This window comes from Muntiacus reevesi, chromosome 17 (genome assembly GCF_963930625.1).
Source record: "Muntiacus reevesi chromosome 17, mMunRee1.1, whole genome shotgun sequence".
In the NCBI taxonomy this organism is placed as follows: Eukaryota; Metazoa; Chordata; class Mammalia; order Artiodactyla; family Cervidae; genus Muntiacus; species Muntiacus reevesi.
Genome location: NC_089265.1, coordinates 45,038,011 through 45,063,035, shown reverse-complemented (window position 1 = coordinate 45,063,035; position 25,025 = coordinate 45,038,011). Strand labels below are relative to the sequence as shown.

At 36.4% G+C, this 25,025-nt stretch overlaps 1 protein-coding gene across 1 annotated transcript in view; it reads left to right on the top strand.

Moving 5' to 3' along the window:
- ABHD17B (abhydrolase domain containing 17B, depalmitoylase) overlaps positions 1-24,775 on the top strand; it is a 46,022-nt gene extending 21,247 nt beyond the window's left edge. Inside the window, exons 2-4 of the mRNA XM_065908055.1 lie at positions 15,996-16,465; positions 20,043-20,222; positions 22,815-24,775. Coding sequence (XP_065764127.1) covers positions 15,999-16,465; positions 20,043-20,222; positions 22,815-23,034 — 867 coding nt within the window. The 5' untranslated portion in view covers positions 15,996-15,998 and the 3' untranslated portion in view covers positions 23,035-24,775. The remainder of the gene's footprint in view (positions 1-15,995; positions 16,466-20,042; positions 20,223-22,814) is intronic.
- Positions 24,776-25,025: the final 250 nt, after the last annotated feature.

Genomic DNA, 25,025 nt, shown 5'->3' with positions numbered 1-25,025 from the left:
AGTATCAAAGTTAATCAAAACGACAGTTCTCCATGAGTGATTGTAGAGATGTTCCTGCAACCGAACGCCACCTTTGACAGCAGCCTGCACCCCATTTGGGTGCATTGTAAGGACGAAACTTGGCAGTACTGCCGAGTGTACCCAGAGGCTTCCTGGGGTCCTTACACAGTGAAGGCCACTGGAATAGAGCTGAGAGAAGGAAAGATGCAAAGGAGAAAAGGAGAGATACACCCATTTGAATGCAGAGTTCCAAAGAGTAGCAGGAGAGATAAGAAAGCCTTCCTCAACAATCAACGCAGAGAAATAGAGGAAAGCAGTAGAATGGGAAAGACTGGAGATCTCTTCAAGAAAATTAGAGATACTGAGGGAACATTTCAGGCAAAGATGGTTTCAATAAAGGACAGAAATGGTCTGGACCTAACAGAAGCAGAAGATATTAAGAGGAGATGGCAGGAATACACAGAAGAACTGTACAAAAAAGATCTTAATGGCCCAGATAACCAGATGGTGTGATCACTCACCTAGAGCCAGACATCCTGGAATGTAAAGTCAAGTGGGCCTTAGGAAGCATCACTAGGAACAAAGCTACTGGAGGTGATGGAATTCCAGTTGAGCTGTTTCAAATCCTAAAAGATGATGCTGTGAAAGTGCTACACTCAATATGGCAGCAAATGTGGAAAACTCAGCAGTGGCCACAGGACAGTTTTCATTCCAGTCCCAAAGAATGCTCAAACTACCACACAACTGTACTCACTCACACACTAGCAAAGTAATGCTCAAAATTCTCCAAGCCAGGCTTCAATAGTACGTGAACCATGAACTTCCAGATGTTCAAGTTGGATTTAGAAAAGGCAGAGGAACCAAAGATCAAATTGCCAATATCTGTTGGATCATGGAAAAAGCAAGAGAGTTTCAGAAAAACATCTGCTTTATTGACCACACCACAGCCTTTGACTGTGTGTATCACAAAAAACTGTGGGAAATTCTTTAAGAGATGGGAATACCAGACCACCTAACCTGTCTCTTGAGAAATCTGTATGCAGGTCAAGAAGCAACAGTTAGAACTGTACATGGAACAACAGACTGGTTCCAGATAGGGAAAGGAGTACATCAAGGCTGTATATTGTCACCCTGCTTATTTAACTTCTATGCAGAGTACATCATGAGAAATGCTGGACTGGATGAAGCACAAGCTGGAATCAAGATTGCTGGGAGAAATATCAATAACCTCAGATATACAGGTGACACCACCCTTATGGCAGAAAGCAAAAAACTAAAAAGCCTCTTGATGAAAGAGAAAGAAGAGAGTGAAAAAGTTGACTTAAAACTCAACATTCAGAGAACTAAGATTATGGCATCCAGTCCCATCACTTCATGGCAAATAGATGGGGAAACAATGGAAACAGTGACAGATTTTATTTTCTTGGGCTCCAGAATCACTGCAGATGGTAACTGCAGCCATGAATTTAAGGCTTCTTGGAGAAAAGTTATGACCAACCTAAACAGATTGCTTTATATATAAAGCAGAGACATTACTTTGCCAACAAAGGTCTGTCTAGTCAAAGCAATGGTTTTTCCAGTAATCATGTAGGGATATGAGAGTTGGACTATAAAGAAAGCTGAGCGCCTAAGAATTGATGCTTTTGAATTGTGATGTTGGAGAAGACTCTTGAGAGTCCCGTCGACTGCAGGGAGATCCAACCAGTCCATCCTAAAGGAAATCAGTCCTGAATGTTCACTGGAAGGACTGATGTTGAAGCTGAAACTCCAATACTTTGGTCACCTGTTGCCAAGAACTGACTCATTTTAAAAGACCCTGATGCTGGGAAAGATTGAAGGCAGGAGGAGAAGGGGCTGACAGAGGATGAGATGGTTGGATGGCCTCACCAACTCGATGGACGTAAGTTTGAGTAAGCTCCAGGAGTTGGTGATGGATAGGGAGGGCTGGCGTGCTGCAGTCCATGGGGTTGCAAAGAATCAAACACGATTGAGCCACTGAACTGAACTAAAATATATCACTTTCTTTCATGTAACAAGTAAAATTTTCCTGTTTTAAACAGTGGCTCATAATCTTCAGAAAAGAACATCAATGCTGTCAATTTATAAATGCCATTTCAAGTTATACTTTTTTGCCATCTAGTGGCCAAGACTATTTCCTACTTGCCTCAGGTACATATTCTTACCTTCTGAACCCCCAAAAAACTTTAACATAGTCTTAAATTTTAATTTTATTTGGTTTGATTTTGAGTTTTGTGTATGAAATGGGAAGGTCTTTTCCTCGTTTTCTTTGTCCACTAGACTCATTATACTCTTTCCATGTTGACACCATACATAGCAAGACATTTCATTCCCAAGACTAATCTTAACTCAGTGATTAAAAACATGGATTCTGGGTCAAACTATTAAGTATGAATCCTGGCTTCACTATAGTTATCTTGGGGAAACCCAACTTCTCAGCTTTCTCATCTGTAAATTGTGCTGGTGGGGAGGATAAGGGCATCTCTTTCATAGGGTTGTTATGAGGATTATTTATGAAGTTTTTTTTCTTTTTACAAGATCTAGCTATTTAAGTATTTTGATAAATAAACACTAGTTTGACTTTCACAACCTAGCAAAATAACCTGCAGATTTATATCCCTGAATGTCAACAGTGACAGTACTGTTTGATTTGTTTTGTTTTACAAACTTTAGCTCTGCTGTCATTGGCTTTTGAGGGACTTCTGTGTGACTCTTGGGTCAGCATGCTTACACAAATATAAAGGATACTCATTTTAACTCTTTGTTCGTAAATATGGATTGTAAGTGAAGAAGCAGTCTAACAGCATGAAAATAAAAGATGAACAGAGGGAACAAACGTCATCTGAAAAACACACTTGGACAGAACAACAAAAAGTTGGCTCAGTATTCTGAGAGAGATTTGAGAGGGTATTGCACCCCTAATCCAAAAGGTTTTTAAGTAAAAATTGTTTTTATAGAGTACCAAAGTAGCAATCTGAACTAAGCACAAAGAAATTCCCTAGGAAATAGAGCTGAAAGAAAAGGAGGAAAAGAATAAGTTTGTTAAGTATAATAGTCCTGGGATTCCTATATAGGAATTCCTGGTAGAAAGGAAAGGAGATGGAGAGGGAATTAAAAGACGGTAGAAGAAAAATTCTTTAAGTCTTGGGGCTTCAGATCAAAATGACTTGTTAAATACACAACAGTATGAATGAAAACACGCATTTAGACACACATAGTCTCGTAGAATTTCAAAGCTAAGGGTAGAGGAAAATCCTACCTTTTTTTTTTTTTGGAGGAAAGAGTTTTTGTTTTAAAGGAATAGAAAATCAGATTGGTATTAGCAATCAATATTGAATGCTAACCCACATCATCATCTAAATTGGGTTGGAAATTTTTTTTTTAATTTGTAATTCTAAAGCATGCTTAATTTGCCATAGGTGTGAAATCTAAAGAACTTTTTAAAAGTGTTCGCTAAAATATGCTTTATTTTCCCCAGGCCCTTGTGAAGGAGGGAGGGCAAATGCTTGGAGGTGTATTCTAGCAAAACCAAACAAAAAATAATCCCACAAACGGATTAAAACATGGTATTATGAAACAACAGAAGGAAAATGAAAAGAAATCCTGGATAGACACACAGCTGAACTGGGAAATGTCCCAGAACATAATTGTTTCAAGTTAAAACAAAACTCACTGGGATCTGAGACCATCTTCAGAAACAACACAGATTCTGTTGCACAAATTCTGAGAATAAGAAGATGGAATATATTAAATGTTATGAAAGCTTCTGAGTTTTGTAAAGACTAAAAAAAGGCACAGGTCTGAGAGAATTAAAGGTTCTTCAGAAAGTCCAAATATGAAACAAACTGAAATGTACCTTATTTTTAAGCAGTTATCAGAGTTATAAAAGCACCTTAACACTTGAAATTTAGTGACCTAAAATATCACCCTACCTGGATGTCAGTGGAAAACATTGCAGATAATTTTTACTGTTACCCGTTTAAAAAAATATATCATCCTATGAAACTGGAGCCCATTATACAGAGTGAAGTAAGCCAGAAAGATAAAGAACATTACAGCATACTAACACATATATATGGAATTTAGAAAGATGGTAACGATAATCCTATATGCAAAATAGAAAAAGAGACACAGAAGTACAGAACAGACTTTTGAACTCTGGGAGAAGTTGAGGGTGGGATGTTTCGAAAGAACAGCATGTATATTATCTATAGTGAAACAGATCACCAGCCCAGGTGAGATGCATGAGACGAGTGCTCGGGCCTGGTGCACTGGGAGGACCCAGAGGAACTGGGTGGAGAGGGAGGTGGGAGGGGGGATCGGGATGAGGAATACGTGTAACTCTATGGTTGATTCATATCAATGTATGACAAAACCCACTGAAATGTTGTGAAGTAATTAGCCTCCAACTAATAAAAAAATTAAATCATCCTATAGATAAAACAAAAATTTAAGAATTATAAAAAGCAAACTGCAAAGGATATAAAATTTAATATGAATGTAATTTTATAGCCAGTTATAATGGTATTTGATTACATGGGAAGCCAGTAGAAACTTCCTAAAGTTGGTGGAACAAGAAGTGAGGATTCAAGTATAATGTTAAAGTTATAAAAATAACCTATAAAAACGTAAAAATAACATCGAAATGAGCAGAGAACGGAGAAAGGGTGAATTCTCTGAATTTTCCTTAATAATGAAACATTATGATGGTGGAGAATAAATACATGACTGTGGTATTAGACATGAGATCTAAAAGCAAATGACCCAACATCATAATTTCTGGGATGGAGCCTGGTTTGGGTTTGAGTTTCTGGTGGGATTAGGGAAGAGACTTTTGTTTTAAATCTTTATTTTTCTCAGATTCATACAAGCGTTTGGTTAAGGAGCCAAATGTTTCTACAAAATTTGTTGTAAAAATTAGCAAGCCTGAACCCTGCTCTCTCTTTGGTGTTTACCTCCTAAAGAACAATGTTATATTGCTACTTCTTATATGTTGACATCCCACTTACAAAAGGCCCTAAACTGTTACATTCTCCTTCCCACAACTTCCCCATGTAACGGTCCCATATAAGTATCATTGGATCTTTCTGATTATTCTGCTTCCACAGAAGATTCTTCCAGTGCAAACCTCTGGTCTTCTGAATTGGAAAGAATATCTAGGGAACTGAATTCTTAAATACACTTTCAACCAGTACTTACTTTATTTAGCCTGGAAGGAGATTTACTTTATATTTTTTAAACTTTGTTGTTTGACTTTTTTTAAACCATGTCTTACAATACTTTTATAATTGCAATATTGCTTTTAATATCATAGTAATCTCAATTATGCTGCCTGTTTAATAATTATTTGAATATAGTAGTGGTATTAGCACCATGTACATTTCAAATTTTCTGAACCTTATTAACTACTTTGATTATATTGTGCTGCAGATGGGTGTTTTAAGGTATGTAGTGTGTTTAAGTGTTCACCTGGAAAATGTCCCAGAAACAGATGTTACCTTTTATAAATGTGGAGAAAATAATGTTTATTTGTGGAATATCTTCACCAATGTACATTGCGAATTTTGAAGATAAGCATGTTTTGGAAAGTTTTTCATTAGAAGTGCCAAAAATGCCATGATTGTGGGTAGGAAAATGTGTGTCTGTTCATATTTTAGCATATGCTCAGCAACATATAGAGGTATGACTTTGAAATTGCGCTTTACAGTCACCAAGAGTTTTATATGAATCTGTGATATTAGCATATTCAAGTCATCAAACTGTCCTTCTGCTTAAACAGGAAGACTTGGTTCAGTTGTTCAGGCATTAGTTGAGTGTATCATCAGGATTTTTAAGTGTTTATAATATTGTATGGACTGTATTCAGAGAAACCAGTTAGCCAATAGTCACAAACATTCTTAATAGTTTCTTATGGTTTACTTGCAACTCCAACATACAACAAACCTTTTAATAACATTATTAAATAAAATGGCTTTTAAGTTAAGATTGGATTAGATGTAATATTTTCGTTAAGATTATAACCTTCTATTATTATTGTGTAGGTATTGTGTAGGTAATCTCATTTAGTTCTAGGTGATTACTTGTTCAACAGAATCTATAAAAATAGCTTGTACGTACTTCGATGGGAAGATTGGTGAGGAAAGAGTGCCAGCATTTAAAGCTAGTGTGGGTATTAATATGCATGTAAACTCTGGTTCTGCGTTGCCTGGGTTTGAATTCTCTTAGTTCGACACCCCCTGCTAGGACTTTCTCCAGTGATGGAGATCCTCATTCTGCACTGTGCAACCTGGAATGAACATGAACTTGGGCGACCTCCAGGAGATGGTGAGGGACAGGGAGGCCTGGCATGCTGCAGGCCGTGGGGTTGCACATAGTCAGACATGGCTGGGTGACTGAACGGCAACAGCCAGCACATGAGGCTGGTGTGGCTGAGGAACTGGGTGTTTGATTTTAATTACTTTACCTAGCCACAGGTAGGTGGTGGCTCCTGTACCAGTGCAGAAAGAATTTTAAAACTAAAGGAAAACGTAAGAATTACAGAAATGGCTGCATTGACCAGTATGTAGGACTGCTGAGGCAAATTAGTTTGTTTGGCGTAGCTTATAGGCTCTTCAGTCTTAATTTCCATTGTCTATAATCATGTCATAGATCCAGTTTCCTTGCTTCTGATTCTTACAGTTTAACTTTCTTTTACTAAAAAAAATAAATTATACTAACACTAGGAGTGAGATTATTTTGGTATCTCTGGTAGACCTCAACATTTTATGTGTCTAACCTGAACTTTTCTCACCAGCAGGAAAAGAAACTTATTTTGACATTGCCCAGTACATTTTGCCTATTTGCTGCTGCTGCTGCTAAGTCACTTCAGTCGTGTCCGACTCTATGCGACCCCATAGACGGCAGCCCACCAGGCTCCCCCCTCTCTGGGATTCTCCAGGCAAGAACACTGGAGTGGGTTGCCGTTTCCTTCTCCAATGCATGAAAATGAAAAGTGAAAGTGAAGTCACTCAGTCGTGTCCAACTCTTGTGACCCCATGGACTGCAGCCCACCAGGCTCCTCCATCCATGGGATTTTCCAGACAAGAGTACTGGAGTGGGTTGGCATTGCCTTCTCCATTGCCTATTTGAGAAACTCCTAAATTTTTTAAGACATACAATTGTTAGGGCTTCTGTTCAATTTACCAACAAAAACCACATTTCATAGGTGTTCTCCAGTGATACATTGGTCCAGTTACTAAGTTTCTCTAGAATCTTATTCATATTTAAAAATTATAACTCTGTCTTGAAAAGTAACTGATGTGATTCAGTGAATAGTTCTGAGAAATTTTTCCTTTCAATTTGAAATATAAAAAAAAATACAGTGCTTTGAAAAATTCCTTTGCTAAGTCTTTTTTTCCTAGTAAAGTCCCTCAATCAAGTCTTTTGATCACACAGAATGTGGAGTACTTCTGCTATTGATTTTTTTTTTTTTTTTTTTTTTTTGGCCGTGCTGGGTCATTGCTGCCAGTGGCCGCTACTTTCTAGCTGCGGTGCACGAGCTTCTCATTGTGGTGGCTTCTCTTGTTGAGGAGTTGGTAGTTGTGGCCCGCAGGCTTAGCTGCCTCATGGCACGTGGGTTCTTACCAGATCAGGGGTTGAACCTGAGCCACCAGGGAAGCCCTGTGGATTCTTATAATGATCAAAAAGAACAAATAAACATAACCTACCTCAAAGAGATAAGAGTTGCATAAGCTATATTTCAGGCTTCCCTGGTAGCTCAGATGGTAAAGAGCTACCCCCGCTTGCAATACGGGAGACCTAGGTTCGATCCCTGGGTTGGGAAGATCCCCTGGAGGAGGACACAGCAACCCACTTCAGTATTCTTGCCTGGAGAATCCCCAGGGACAGAGGAGTGTGGTGGGCTGCACAGTCCGTGGGGTCCCAAAGAGTCGGACACACCTGAGCCACTAAGCGCACACACACAAGCTGTATTTCTACATACGGTATATACAGATAAGAAAATGTGTTAAAACCACATATACAGAAGAGAGAGGGGATATATTTATACATAGAGCTGACTCACATTATTGTACGGCAGAAACCAACCCAGCTTGTAAAGCGATTATACTCCAATTAAAAAATGACATAGACTAAACACCCAGTTTCTAAGTAACAGCCGAAATTTGGATCATTCTAAGTATTTTGGATGCTCTTTTGGGGGCGGGGGAGCGCAGGATCTTCCTTGCTGCACGAGGCCTTTTCTAGTTGCTGCGAGCGGGGGCTGCCCTGCGCAAGCTTCTCGTTGCGGTGCTTCCCTTGTTGCAGACCGTGAGCGCTGCCTGCAGGGGTTCTCAGCGCGTGGGCTTCCGGAGTTGCAGCACGTGGGGTCAGCGGTCAGCTTCGTGGGCGCTCCGCATGTGGAATCGTCCCAGACCAGGGATTGGACCCGTGTCCTCTGCATTGGTAGGCGGATTCCTGCCCACTGGACTACTGGGGAAGTCCTGGGTGCTCTGTCTTGACTGGAAAATAAGTATGTTGCCAAATTTCCTTAATGATGAATATTCCGTTTCTCTGTATGTATTAAACTCTGTAATATGTATGGCTCCCTCAAAAACCGTAACACGCAGTATTTTCCTTGTTGCCGTACTTCCGTAAATGTTACTACAGATAACATGCTGGATGTTAGGGTGGCAGTACCTCAGTCTCTTGGTGCCCTCCAAGACTGAAGTGAGCTTAATTTCCCTTACTTTGACACACCCCTGGGCTACTGAGTTGAATGTGATTAACCCCCTCTGTATGTAGTATTAATGGCAATTTCCTTTGCCTTAGTCAGTTGGGGTGTGCTGGGATCATGCCTCCTTGCACAGAACTAACCTTAAATCTTTTTTTTTTCTCCTTTCTTTTTCATAGTTGAGTATCTTGTGTGCCATCACTTCTGACTTCATTCTGACCTTTGCTACTTCTTGCTCTTAATGTTCAAGCATCTACCTTGTTTATACATTTCTGGTGTTAGGCTCTGCTTTAATTCTAACTTAATTTTTACTTTTTCGGGTTTCTTCTGGCAGTTTGAAAAAACATAAGTCTTTAATTTCTAGTTCTGTTCATTACAACAAACTCTTGAACCCTAAAAGAATCAATTATCCTTTGTATGTGGTAGTAATATGAGACAATCCGCATTACCAAGAGACTATTACAAAAGAGATCAAAATGAGGTTTTTTTTCTCAGTACATGTTATTATGTCAGGAATTGCTGCAAGTCATTTCAGTAATTTCTTGTGTCAGAAGAAAGGAAGGAGATTATGGTATGTCATTTTATTTAAGGACGATCTTTAACATTAGTCTTCCTGTTTTGCTGAGAAAGGACTTGGGTGTTCATCTTTTTTCCATTGTCATTGAGCAGGAGAAGCAGGTTCCTAAATTATTATTTCATTCAATTTTAGGAACTTCCTTCTGCTATAAAAGTAAAATAACTGAGTCCCCCGCCAAAAGGAAAACCTTAATCTTCACAATGGGCCATCTGTTTAACATTGAGCTGACCTTTCACTTTGTGAATTGATTTCCAAAGGGGCAAGATTTCCTTCTCCCTGGGAGACTGTTATATTCTGTGCTTTATAATGCACTGAACAATTTTAGTAACTAGCAGTGCTTTTCCTGCCAGCACCTGCCTCATTCAGGTTCATACATTTTTATTTGATTGCTTCTATGCTGCCACCATACAGAAGACCTAAGTAATTGTCACAAAATATGCTGGCTTTCTTTCTTAACATGTTGATTTGTAAACTTTTTTCCTTTTGTGGCAACTTCTGAGGTGAGGAGAATTGAGTTAATCTTAATAACTTATTGCTTCCCTGATAGCTCAGTTGGTAAAGAATCCACCTGCAATGCAGGAGACCCCCGGTTTGATTCCTAGGTCAGGAAGATCCGCTGGAGAAGGGGTGGGCTACCCACTGCAGTATGCTTGGGCTTCCCTTGTGGCTCAGCTGGCAAAGAATCTGCCTGCAGTGCCAGAGACCTGGGTTCGATCCCTGGGTTGGGAAGATGCCCTGAAGAAGGGGAAGGCCACCCACTCCAGTGTTCTGGTCTGGAGAATTCCATGGACTGTGTAGTCCATGGGGTCACAAAGAGTCAGACACGACTTGACTTTCACTTTACTTCACTAATAATTTATTAACTCATTCATCTAAAAAATTATGTTAGAGACTTCACTATGTGCCAGACACTTTGCATGGCACTAGAGGTACAGAATGACCTTTCTTCATATATTTGTTAGCCTGTGTATCTCTCTGCCTATTCATATGTTTTGTCCGTTTCCTCTCTTGAGTTTTTTGTTGTTTTCTTGTTTATGTAGAAGTTTCTTATTTTAGATATTAACCCTCTGACTGAATGGTTTTGATGAAGAAATCATATTTCCCAAAGCATTTTTTACTAAATAGAAATTCTTTATTTGGTTGAAGCTAAATTTGCTAGTGTTCTCTCATCTTTTATGGATTTTTTTTTTTTTTCTGACTTGTAGTAGTTTGACTTTTAGGTTTATAATCCATCTGGAGTTTGTGTTCTACATACTGAGAGGTAAGGATACTAGGTTTTTTTTTTTGTTTTTTTTTTTAATACAGTTTTTAAAGGTTACTATTGAAACTGTGCAACCACCACCCAAGTCAAATATAGAGCATTTTTGTTAAAAAGAAACTCCATACATACTCTTCCGTTGTTCCTCAACTTTCCCATGCTCCACAGTGCTTGAAAACCAGTGATCTCTATTTCTATAGATTTGCCTATTCTAGATATTTCATATAAATAGAGTCATAAAATGATCTTTTATGACTGGCTTCTTTCAAGATCCATCCACTTTGTAGAAATGAATACTTTGCTCCTATTTTTATTCAGTATTTCATCATGTGGATATCCCACATTTTGTTTATCAGACAATGACCATTTGGCTGGTTTCTGCCTTTTTAGCTATTATGAATTATGCCACTGTGAATGTCCATTTACAAGTTTTTGTGTAGACATATGTTTTCATGTCTCTTGGGATTAGAATTTCGTGTCTCTAGGATTAGAATTGCTTAGTCAAGTGGTAGCTCTGTTTTTGAGGAACTGCCAAAGTGTTTCCCAAATAGTTGTACCATTTTACTTCCTATCAACAGTATATGAAGAGTCCAGTTTCTCAATATCCTTGTCAACCTTTGTGTTTTTTTTAATTGCCATCCTAGTGGGCTTGCACTAGTATGTTGTGGCTTTGAACAGCATTTCACTAATGACTAATGATGTTGAGCATCCTTTCGTGTGTTTATTTGCCATTTGGGTATCGTCTTTGGGAAAGTGTCTTTTCAGATCTTATGTTCATTTTTTATTGGGTATTTTTGTTGTTGCTGTTCTGTTACTCAAGAAATTCATGTATTTCACTAGTTATTTAACTTATTCACATGATATTTTTTACTTTTAAAGCTTGTCTATAAATCTGTCTTCTTTTTCATTTAGCATTTTAGATTTTGCTCATCTTTTTCTCTTGATGTCTTGTCTGAATTTTCTTTCCATAAAACTATGGTTATGAATTCAGGTTCCAGAGTCATTCTGCCATTTATTAGTTCTACCATTTACTAGTTGTGTCACTCCTGGCAGGTTTATAACTACTCTGTGCCTCTGTTTCCTCAATTGGAAAACAGGTATAAGGGTAGTCTTTATGTAAGAGGATTATTGAAAGAATTAAGTGAATTAATATGTGAAAAGGATTAGTATGGTGCCTGACACTTTAGGATTAGTAAGTGCTCAGTTACTGCTATGAAAAGTGAAAGTCGCTCAGTCGTGTCCAGCTCTTTGCGACCCCGTGGACTATATAGTCCATGGAATTCTCCAGGCCAGAATACTGGAGTGGGTAGCCTTTCCCTTCTCCAGGGGATCTTCCCAACCCAGTGATTGAACCCAGGTCTCCCTCATTGCAGGAAGATTGTTTACTAGCTGAACCACAAGGGAAGCCTTCAGTTACTGCTAGTTGCTGTTAGAAGTAGTGGAAGCCTTTTCTAAGAATCATTTTTTGGTCTCTTAATTTTTCTGTTGCTTTTTGTTCTCTATTTTGTTGATATCTATCATTAATTTACCATAACTATTTGTATTTATATGCCTTCTTGAGTTTAACATGGTGATAAATATTCAAAGCTAGACATTTGTAATGAATAACTATAGTTACTTCAGATGTTTCCTAGAAACTGTCTTTTTTTTTTTTTTTTTTTTGGTGGTTATATCTGACTTATTAAGAGTCATAATCAGAATTCCCCGTCAGCGCATGATTAGGACTCCATGCTTCGACTACAGAGGACATGGGTGCAATCCCTGGTCAAGGCACTGAGATTCTGCATGCCCTGTGATGTGGCACTCCCCCCAAAAATCATATTCATGCTTTTCTTCTGTCTTAAGCTTATCAATATTAATATTCTGATCAGTTCAAATGACCAGTGCCCCTGTACACTTGTACTATTTCCAATCCTCTCCATATTGGTATTCTCTAAAGTTTTGATTCTAGGTTATTAGGGATATACTTTGTTGCTTTTTTCCTTCACTGCTTATTTACTAAAAAAAAAAAAGACATTAACTAGTCTTTGTCATATCTCAGACTTCTCTTGGATTTCTTTTCCTTTTTACTAAAGTTTTTCAAAGAGAGTCTTGGTTTAATCTGAGTTTTTGTGTCCCTGCAGATATCATTATTTTGTTCTCATACTAAATTGGTATATTGTCTCTCTGTGGAATTCTAGCTTCAAAGTTTTTAACTTATTTTAAAACCTGTGTCTTCTGGTTTCTAGCGTCGCTATTGAAAAATTATATGTTCATCTGATTCTTGTTCCATTGTAAGTAATTTCTTCTTTTTGGAAGCTTTTAGATTTTTGTTTCAGTTTTAATATTTACTGTAACTTGTCTAGCTGTGAATGTTTTCTTAAATACCTTCTTGGCATTCTGAGCTATTTCGATCTGAATTTTCTTTTATTCTGAAAAATTACTAAGATTGTCTTTATTTTATTCTCTTTTTTTTTTGGAGGGGATTCTTATGTAATATTGATGTTAGTTTTTATTTCTACTTACTTCGTCCTTAAATTTTCTTATTTATTTTCCATATCTTAACCTCCTGAAAGCTTCTGTACTTGGGAATTCCTCATCCTGATTTTCTAGCTCACTAATGTGTTCTTAAACTATTATTGATACTTGTACCCACCCACCAGTGTAGTTCTTTATTTCAGATACTGATTTTTCTATTGCAGAGATTCCAGTTGGGTTTTTCTTTCTGACACTTTTTTCTGCTTCATCTTTTAAGTTTTCTCTTCTCTCTCACTCTGTGTAAATAAGATTATTATAACATTTTAAATCCCTATTTTTGTCTGGTCATAACTGTTGTTTTCCACCTGTGATTATTTTGTTGCCAAGAAATAACTGGTAAATGACATGTTTATATTTAGGTGAGTTATATTAAAAAATTGGGTTTAAATTATCTATATTTAACAAGATATTTCAGTGAATTATGAAGAATAATATATTCTCCCTCGGTAGTTTGCTCAGCTCTGATCATACTAAAACTTAGGTTTGTTTTATTTATATTTTCTGTTGTGGAAAATTTTCACATTTATAGGAAAGAGAATAACTTTTAAGCAAGTCTGTGTTGCTGCCCTATCAGAGCTGTTATTAGGAAAGCAATAATTTCCAAGGTTTTGTTATTAAGTGGATACTAGTTATGTGGATTCAAGGCAGTGGAGGTGCGAATAATTTCTTCTGCCACCATTAAGAAAATCAGGTTCTTTCAATAGACTTGACCATGGCACAGCAGATTTTTCTCGTTTTCATCTTTTCTTTGATGTTTATCTTCAGAAGCATCTCTGCAGCATTGTGTATGTTCAGTTAGCCAGATTTATTTAAAAATTACTATAGTATATAAAAGTCTTCATGTTCAAGAAGTAAATTACGGGAACAAAGTATAACTAATAAGCTTTTAATAGGCTGTTCAGAGTGAGCAGTTGATGGCATGTAAGGTAATTGGAAGTGAGAAATAACCATAAGCAGAGTATTAAACAGGTGGCACTGATATATTGTACCTTCTACCTCATCTTTTTCCAGATCATCTTCTTTGTAACTGACCCTTTGAACTTCTTTCTCTACCATCCCTGCCAGATCTTTTATTCCCCTGGCCAGGATAATAGATTTGTCACCAAATTCTGCAGTAGACATCACTAATTTATCGCACATTCTTTGTCTGGCCAAACCCTGGGTATCCCCTCAGAATCCTCAGTATAACCCTTCATGGAACCAATTAGAATTATCATCATAGATGACAACTAGTTGTCATTTCTGTTCAGTCTGACTCTTGTTCCAACCATAGTTAGACATTAACTTACTCAGGTTGTATTCATTTTGAAGGCTGAAAAGGAATAAAGATAGAAATGCAAGTAAAATGCTTTCTGTTAGCCAAGATACATTTTTCTGCGTTTACTCATCTTTTAAAGGCTTTCATATCACTCCTACCCATGCTTGCTTCTTTCTCTGCTGTTTCTGCTGCTTCTTTCTACCTAATCAATTTGTACATGGAAATCAACACATTTGTATTAAGCAGTATAAACTAGATTTTCAATCAGTAATTAATGAAACAGGCATTCCTTTCTTTCTGTATGTACTCAACACTTTAGTCACTCTTCTGAGGTGATTTTTTTTTTCTTTTTCTTTTGGTATAATGAAGTACTTTTTTTCCTGTCCTTTATTTAGATTTTTTAAAGAAAATTAGGTGCCATTAGACCAGACCAGAGAGACCTGGTTACTCTGGAAGGTGTTTGTTTTGAATGCCTTCTTCCTGGAACCAAGTAATGGTCTACCACTGAAAAGAGATAAGAATTTAAGAAAGGATAATTAGAAGGAGATGCTGGTAGGGCAAACAAGTAGTACTTTATTTATGTTCCTGAGTTAATATGAACTGTGGATACTTTTTAAATATTGCTGAAAAAGGCACAGGAGAAAGTGGACCATTTACGAGTGTCGGCTGTATAGCCATTATTACTATGTTAAATGCTTTAACAATATCATTGTATATGTTCTTCACAACCAGTCTGTTCATTGTAGGCATTTACTTAAAGAAGACAATAAGGGTCAAAAAGGTAAATAATTTGCTCAAGGTTATATGGCTATTCAGTGCTACCCCCAACTCTGACTTCAAATGTTCCTCTTCTTTCTGTCTAACCATTTAGAAAGTTTTCCTTGAGCAGATTTTACCTTTTTTTCCTTCTTGATTTGGGCAATAATTACATACATAACATATATTGATTTTAATGTCTTATTGGTTATTTAGGCCACTGGCATTATGGCTAAAATAATAGGCTTCTGAGTCAAGTAGTGTTCTGAGCCTTTGAGGCAGTATAACCTGGTGATGTAGGACGATGACTGAGCCTGGTGTAAAATCCTGGCTCTGCCACTGACTCACCTTGTGCAGATTTCTTTCTCAGACCACCATACAGGGTTGCTTAGAGGATGAAACGTGCTGAAAGGCACAGAGCACTTAGCACGTGCCTGGCAGAGAGTGAGTGCTTCCTCAGTGCTACTATTATGTATTTATTATGTTAAATCCCTAACTTCTCTTGAGATTCTGAGAATTTCCACTGAAATACAAACTAAAGATATTTCATACCCCCTTTATTGTTGTTTAGTGAAGAAATAGCAAATTTATACCTGTATTCTCTGGTAAGAATAGAATTTTTCATCTTTTGGTAAAGTATGACAAGATATCACTACTATTTGAAATGTGTCATATAGTATTTGAATCTGTTTTCTGCTCAGGAGTATTTGCCTCACCTCAGGATTTAATGTGTTTCTACAAAGATGCCAAAAATCTATTTGGGCAAGGATACTTCCTATAACAGTAGTAGACACTGACCACTACTAGAATTTACTGGTTGGTGTCTTTGTTTTAACTTTTATTGTATGTAAATGCAGAATGCACATTCAGTGATTAAAACATTGACTGTTTTCTTTTTCAGAAGATGAATAATCTTTCGTTTAGTGAGCTATGTTGCCTCTTCTGCTGTCCACCTTGTCCAGGGAAAATTGCTTCGAAGTTAGCTTTTTTGCCACCTGATCCAACTTACACGCTAATGTGTGATGAAAGTGGAAGCCGTTGGACTTTACACCTATCAGACCGAGCAGACTGGCAATATTCTTCTAGAGAAAAAGATGCCATTGAGTGTTTCATGACTAGAACCAGTAAAGGCAACAGAATTGCCTGCATGTTTGTGCGTTGCTCACCCAATGCCAAATATACTTTACTCTTTTCCCATGGAAATGCTGTTGATCTTGGTCAGATGAGCAGCTTTTACATAGGACTCGGATCACGGATTAATTGTAATATATTCTCATATGATTACTCTGGATATGGTGCAAGTTCTGGGAAACCAACAGAGAAGAACCTCTATGCAGACATAGAAGCTGCTTGGCTTGCTCTTAGGACAAGGTAAATGATGATTGGAAATTGTTTTCCACACGCTGAAATTGCCTTGTGTAAGAATAACATGTTTTTGTAATACACTTTGAAGTACTAAGTAGAGTTTATACTTACCAGTATAAATCTATAAATAATTACAGTTTTAGATTATAATTTTAAATTTTATATAATAGCATAAAAGACTTTGACAAATTATGTGTGTGTGAGAGAGAGATTCTTAAAAATTTTTTTAAGCCAGTGAAAAACGTTTGGTTTTAGAAACTTATTAGAGAAAAAAAAAAAAACTTACTGGATTGTGGTGTTGAAATGTTTATTCAAAGTTGCAGAATTTCAAGAGAGAAAAAACAGTGATTTAAATAATCATTCGCTTGATCTGTCATTAACAGCATAAGAGGCTAGATTGCTTTTGTTCAGATCCTAAGCAGGATTTGCATTATTTTATATAATTAAAAATAAATAGAAATTACATTAATCATCTTCTAGTCACCAAGATGCTTAGTTTTTTCTTGAAAAATATTGCAGTTTTGTATACTTGAATGTATTTTCTCATCAGACAGTTAATGTACACCAAACAGAAATAATACCTTAGTACAAATTATTCCTCATTATACATTAATAAGCTGCCTGACTTCCAGAGTATTTTAGAGTACATAGAGAAAACTTCCCATTCCTAAATTAATCTTTAAATATTAATATTAATGGTTTCAGTTGACTGGGAAGAACTTCCTCAATTTCATTAGTAAGTATGATCTTTTTAGAAAATGTCTTTAGAAACATTTACCGCCCTCCCCACCCCCCCACTGCAAGATGTATAATAGATTATGGTCTCATAGCAGAGTTCTGTATAAAGGAGATTCTTAAGTCAATTGAAATGATATGAGAACATATTTCTAACAAGTAAGAAAAAAAGAGATGGTAAGTAGTAATTAAGTAGCTTTAGAGTGGGAGGGAGGCAGGCACAAAAGGGTAAATATTTATAAACTTCAGAACTACCGTAAATGACTGCAAAATATGCTTATATCAATCCCCTCAGGCCTACAAACAAAAATGAGTGCCTCCTTTCAGAGTCAGCCAGTTAAATATAATATAATACCTGTCAGGAAAATATAATTTTTTAAATAACAGATTTATTGCAATATAATTCACACACTATAATCAACTTCGGTGAATTAGTATAGTGTTTTAAGCTGCTAAAAGCAGAAAGCCTTCCTTACTAGTGCTTTTAAGTAAGACAAAAGTATAAATTTATTGAAGTAAAACTTTGGTATCCAGTTAGGTGTTCTTTCTATGTTTATATAAAAGAATTCCCTCTTGTAGGTGGTCAGTTTTATTATTTTTCTTTTTTAAATCTTCTCAGATATCAATTTAAAAGAAACGTTCTAAAATGATTTCTTGTCTTGGTTAATCTTTTTATACACTTGACCAGTATGATTGAAGAGCAGGAGCAGAATAGATAAGTTATCTCACATACTCGTTTACCATAGAATTTCAGACTTATAATTTCTTTTACATTGAACCCTTAATATGGTTAGAAGACTTATAGGAAGTCTTGAAAACTTTAACTTTTCTGTTTCTTTGCTTAATGAAGAGGTTGAGTTAAATCATCTCAAGATTCTTTGCAGTTCTCGAATTCTATCATCTAATCAAATGTGTGTAATTAGAATGCATGCTTTTCATTTCCTTTACTGGATTAAAGTAAAAAGTTAGGGTTTAAGTAACAGGAAGGGGGAAATTAATAAAAATTAATTATTAATAAAATTAATAATTAATGAACTTAATTATTATTTGAGTAACTTCCTTGTAAGGGTAATTGAATATCTATAACCCACATTACTGAACTTTGATGGATAACAGAAGATAAGGGACTAATACTCACTCTGTGGCCTTTCCCCCCCAGTCTGAGCTCCTCATCTGTGTGCCGTAGTAGAAAAGGCACTGGACCTGGAGTCCATATACCTGAGCCTAATTATAGTCTGTCATTAACTTACTCTGACTTTGAACATCTGCTCAGTAAGCAGCTGACCTAGATTAGATGGTCTCTAAAGTCCTTTCCCACATGTACTGTTCTGAAATTCTGTTTCTGCCTCTAGTCCTCTGATGCTAAATTCGCAGCTGCTTCTGCTACTCTGGAGCCTTGCCATTGCTAGCTTTAGCCTAAAACCCGTCGTTGCCACCAAATGTTCATTTTCCCAATTCCTTCATTCCTATGAAGTTATGTCTGTTGCAAACAAACAAAAAAAACCTGTTCTTAGTTTTACATTTAGAGTCAGTCTGGAGTAGCTCGAACCCAGTCTCTGGGCCAGGGTCCAAATTCTTGTGTAGAACTGATTTGAAGAAACTGAGGAGGGTACATCACTACCTAGATAGTTCAAATAGTCTTGCCCCTGGCAAGGGCTGTAGGAAGCACAGGGGTTTATCTTACTTTTTCCTGGTAAATATTCAGATTCTATTACCTTTTCACAAAACTAAAAACTGTTGTGCAAATAACTGTTAGCATCCAGAAATGACTGCTGACAGACTGCTAAAGTGGAAAGGCAGCATATTTGATGTGACTGTAGCCCTTAATCACACATTCATAAGCTCCCATAGTACCTCACTTACACTTCCAGTAGTTTATAGTTAAGACAATTATATTGTAGAAACATAGTGTGTACCCAGTATTACTGAGTTAGTGAGTCCATGTATTTAAATCTGAAGCATTTTTAAAGGAATTAAGTCATGTCTGACTCTTTGTGACCCTATGGACTGTAACCCACCAGGCTCCTTTGTCCATAGAATTCTCCAGACAAGAATACTGGAGTGGGTAGCCATTCTCTTCTCCAGGGGATCTTCCCGACCCAGGGATCGAACCTGGGTCTTCTGCATTGCAGGCAGATTCTTTACCTTCTGAGCCACCAGAGTTAGGTAGTACTCTTGAGATTTTGTCATGAAGTCTATTCATAAATCACTGAACCTGTGGCATTTGGAATTCTCATTCATCTGTTGATCATTTCAACAGAAATGACATTAGTCCATTTCTATGGGTGAATAAATGCAAACCTCAAGAAAATAAGTAATTTGGTCCAGGCTATAATACATATATTTTATTCATTCCCTACTGTTAACAATACATTGCGTTTTCATCACTACGACCAACTTCAGAAAATAAAAAGAGCCACTTTTAATACCTAGAGAAATAAAAAACCTTTGTTTCATTGAATGGAATATAAAAACTGAATCTCCGTTGAATATCAGTCCGTTAAAATATTAGCGACATAGTATGTTCCAAATATATTTAATAATAAGCTACATTGAATTGCATAAATGATTTAATAAATTCATTCTTTAGCGTTAACATTCTAAGAGACCTCAGCTACTATTTTTTCAAAAGATGGAATGGAAACACATGAAATACATGAATATAGATTTTATTATTGCATTAGATATGGTAGTGGTGACTAAGAAACTTAAGTTTTAAATATAAATTTGTTGGCATTGTCTCATTCTAAGTCATTCTTTTATAAGATTAAGTACTTACTAGTGATTGAACATTTCATACCAGTTTGACTCTACAACTCTTTTTTTTTTTAACTTCTGTACTATGTAGATACGGCATTCGCCCTGAAAATGTGATTATATATGGCCAAAGTATAGGGACAGTACCGTCTGTGGATCTTGCTGCTCGGTATGAGAGTGCTGCTGTTATTCTTCATTCTCCTTTGACCTCAGGAATGCGAGTTGCTTTTCCTGATACCAAGAAGACCTACTGTTTCGATGCATTCCCAAAGTAAGTATTAATATTCAAGTAGTTTAATTCAAAGAAACTTTTGAAGGAATTTTTTTTCCATCACTCAAGGTATTCATGATACGGTTCTCTCAGCCGTGAACTCCTATTAACTAATATTTTACATATATTATAGAAATTGTGAAACAATTACTCTGTGAAGAGGGTGGTGGCAGGACACGGGTCAGCAGGCTGAAATGTTTGTGCATTAGTAACCTAGGTGAAAAGTGCTGCGAGCCTTATTTCCCAGACAGCAGCACTAGTATTAGAGACAAGAGAATGAATTTGAGAACTAAAACTGATAGAATAAATGTTAGACTGTATATAAACAAAAAAATTTGAATATAATTCCCAGATTTCTGAGTTGAATTGCTAATGGATGATAGTGCCATCCAGTGAGGTGCATAATACTGAAGGAGAGGAGCAAGTAGAGGGAAAAGGAGATACATGTGCATAAAAATAAGTGAATGATGTCTAATTAGTGACATGTTTTACAAAAGAAATGAATTGCAAAAATGTTTTCTTAAATGAACCAGAATAATTATTGTCCCATAGGTCTGCAAACATAAGTGTTAGACAGATATAAAATGAGGACTACATTTCTTCATGTCTCTCAACGTAGGATGATAGTTCCTGCTAGCTCCTCTTCATCATTACAAAAAAATTGATGGCCTATTTTTCTCAATAAAGGGAAAAGGCAAGAAGTGAGAGCCTGGAAAATTTCAGTCTTACTTTCTTTCTCAAATGGGCAACAATACGAAGGTTTTTTTGTGAATGATAGATGGGCCAAAGGCCAAAACATCACTCATTTCTTTATAACAACAGCAAGGGTCATTTCAAAACCATTTTTTCTTCATTAGCCTAAGGGGTTACTTTGGTAGGGAAGCTTATGGGAGCATATGATCCTATCACCAGAGCAAGCTATGGGGTTTTTTGGTTTTTACATTTATCGGGGATTTGTTTTGATTTTAGAAAACGGTAGATTGGAGGGTATGTGTGTTATACTGTGTAGCTGAATGGTTGGAATGATAGGGAGACATTTGGGGTAAACTACTGCCAAGTTATATGTCTGTCTGACACCCTCTTCCATTTTAGCTACACCAACAGAAGCACTAACAGTAAGTAAACTGTTTGAAAAACATCATACATTTCCTTTTTTGTTTAATTCCTCTATTATGGAATAGTTGGCAGCAAATAACATACCCAAGCATTTTTTCCTTACCAAATGCTGCCTTGAATTATTTCATTGATGATTTTCTTCTTTTTTAGACTCTATCCTTATTTTATACTTATAATACCTAAATGTCTTGGCACCACTCTCTCTGTCTCTCTCAGGAAATTTTTAAAGAATTTTTATTTGTAAGGTTTCTTTGAATTGTTTGTCTCTTCCAAGTTGCCCTATTTTATTGTTTATTTTGATCCTTGTGTTACATTTAAAATATTCTCCACTGATGTCTGATAATTCTTGGTTGTGGGCTCATATGGAAAAGTAAGGAATTAAAGAACCGACCTGCAGTGGGTGATTAAGACTTGTTGACTGAGTTTCACTATCCAGTGATCTGGTCAAGCCGATTAGTTGGGGATCCCCATGCTGCTCATCAATATTTATTTATCTTTCCTCTTAAGGCAGATATATAGTCTCCAAAGAAGACTCTTCCTACATCTGTGCCTTAAGAATGAAGGCCTAGATGCCAGCATGTATATGTTTACTTGTTATTTGATATCTCTGCCTTAAACTGTATCTGGTAATCCCCTAGTCCACTAGTTACCAAGCTGCAAAAGCGAGGGAAAAGAAAAGAACTGGGGGCAGGGGTGGCTAACTACTTCTTAATGAGACTTTGAACAAATTCTATAGACTTGAATCACCTGCCTTCATTCCCATGTCCGTTCCTTCTGGTGTATTCCGTGGTACAAATTGGGCTGGTTCTTCACTTTACCCTTCTATCCTCTTAAAATTGTGTTTTCTCCTATACTTTTAATCTATTTCTCACATCCTCATCTGCTTTCCTGTTCCAAAATGTTCTGTTTTATTTCTACTTTTGTAAATACCCTAAAAAAAAAAACAAAACACAAAAACATTTTGCTATCATTTTAGTAAGAGATTAAGAGGGAGAAAAAAATATGAATGCAGAGAGGTATCAAGTTAACACATAGCTGAAAGAGCCCTTGATTTCCCCCTCTCCTTGCACCCTAAGTTTCTGTTCTAAATATCAACACTGTAGAAAGGAGAGACTCCCCTGGCAGTCCAGCGGTTGAGACCCTGCACTCCCCATCGCGCTAGAACTAAGGTCCCACATGCCGTGGGACAGCCAAAAGGAAAAAATACCTGTAGAAAAGTAAACTAAGGTGACTGTGGTAATTGAGTGATTCTCTCAAAACAGAAGTGCATGAAATTAACATCCTCAGATATAGTAGGGAGTAATGTAAAGATGACTTTTGAATCTTATTTGTAATCTAAAAGGCATCCAGCCCTTCTGAATTGATTCAAAGGTGGTTCTAATGTTTGAATTATCTAATATAACATAAGAAAATCTGTTTTATGTTTCCTTTTCATACTTAATTTGTTGACTTCTTCCCCCTTCTCTTTTCCTACAGCATTGACAAAATCTCTAAGATAACCTCTCCAGTATTAATAATTCATGGGACTGAAGATGAAGTCATAGACTTTTCACATGGTCTCGCATTGTTTGAGCGTTGCCAAAGACCTGTGGAGCCTCTGTGGGTTGAAGGGGCAGGTCACAATGATGTGGAACTTTATGGACAATACCTTGAAAGGTTGAAACAGTTTGTGTCACAGGAACTGGTAAATTTGTAAAATATTCTGTAAATTTGCATATTGGGTTTTCTTTTCTTGCTGAACTGCACTCTTTGGTAAATAACATAAAACCTGAAGGTTTTGTTTTCAAATCATGTCAGTTGCCTTCATAAATGTACAGGTAATGATTTGTTAACAGACTTAATGAAGGTTTTAATTACCAAACTAGAAACTGGAAATAACAGTATCATGCAGTCAGGCTGTGTAATTTATATTTTTTCTGTGAATTTTTTTTTAAACATCAAGATGAGTACTGTATGAAATTTTAATTCTATAAAATCAAATGCTATAAAAGTATTGCCAAATGCTTTTGCATATCAGAAACAAATTTATAAATATTTTTAAAACATCTCAATGTACTAAATCTTATCCTGGTATACAAATGTAATATTCTTTCAATAAAAAATTGTATATCTAAAACAGTTCAAGTACTCATAATAAACTATATGAAAACATGCAAGTTCACTAAAGATGACCTAAACCCTGTTGTACAGGGATAGAGATTTAAAAGGTTATTTTATTGTAAAATACATTGAATTTTCTGTATTCCCTGGTTATCATACATTTTCTCCTAAAAAAAAATGTAAGTCTTAATTTTTATGCCATCTGTTAATTTACCAACTAGTTACCTTTAAATGAGAAGTCATGATAGAACTAAATCTGAACTAGTTTTAAGTTTGGTACTGTGAGGCAACTACTTAAAAATTTCAATTTAGTAATTTAAAAGGCATTTAGAGCTTCAGGAATGATTTTGTACACAATGTTTTAAATTTTGACTAATCCCGTAGAAATGCAGTATTATAATTATTAGAAAATCTGAAAGTCCATTAGATGTTCCTTAAGACCACACACAGACTGGGCTATTCGATCCCTTTTCACTCTTGACTATTTTTAAGAATAAGACCTATTGTTTTGGATTACTTTCTGAGAATTTCATGGATTTACTCCTGGATGCAGGAGATAAGAAAACATTTAATTCATAACTTTTATATTAACCAATGTAGTAAAAAAAAAATAAAGCTCACACACAAAAACTAAGTTGCCTTTCCTTGAATGAATCCTGCTTGAATAAACAATGAAAGAAAAATTAAAATTAATGGTATGTAGTCTAATTTGTAAATGAATGAATATACACACTGTGGATATATTTTAAGGCCTTATGTAGTTTTAATTGTTCTGCTTGTTCTGTGGTTATGTCTAAGACTATAGTATATGATTCTCTTCAAAGTATATCAAGTATTGTGAATGCTTTGGTTCAGATGTGTCGAATTAATAGTAAAACAAAAATATGCCACTCAGCTGTGCTTGTTTTCCTTCTTCCATGCTCCTCACTTCCTACTTAAAATAAGGACTGGAAAAAAATACCATTCATCTTTATAGTATATAGATCTATAGTTTTCTAAATTTTATTGTTATTTCTTTCTTTTAAAGAGACTTTTTCCTTCTCATGATTGTCTTGAAGCCTATACAGTTCCTTATGTTTAAACATACCCCAGAGTTTGGCTAAGTGGGTTTTTATATATATATATATTATCACCTGGGAAAATTAAAAATATTGATCATACTACTTCAGTATTTACTTGCTCATTCACCAGGTACTTACTGAATGTTTAAATCATTCAAAACCCTATGCCAAATAAAGACAGACATTAACCTTGTCCTCAGAGACTTAACAGTATAACTGAGGAGACAGATACTTTATTGCACGAGTATTATTACTGTTTGTGTGAGACTGAAGGAGATTTATAGAATGTTATAATAGGTAAACGGACTTCCCTGGTGGCTCAGACGGTAAAGCCTCTGTCTACAATGCGGGAGACCCGGATTTGATCCCTGGGTCGGGAAGATCCCCCGGAGAAGGAAATGGCAACCCACTCCAGTATCCTTGCCTGGAAAATCCCATGGACGGAGGAGTCTTGTAGGCTGAAGTCCATGGGGTCGCTATGAGTCGGACACGACCGAGGGACTTCACTTTCACTTTCTATAATAGG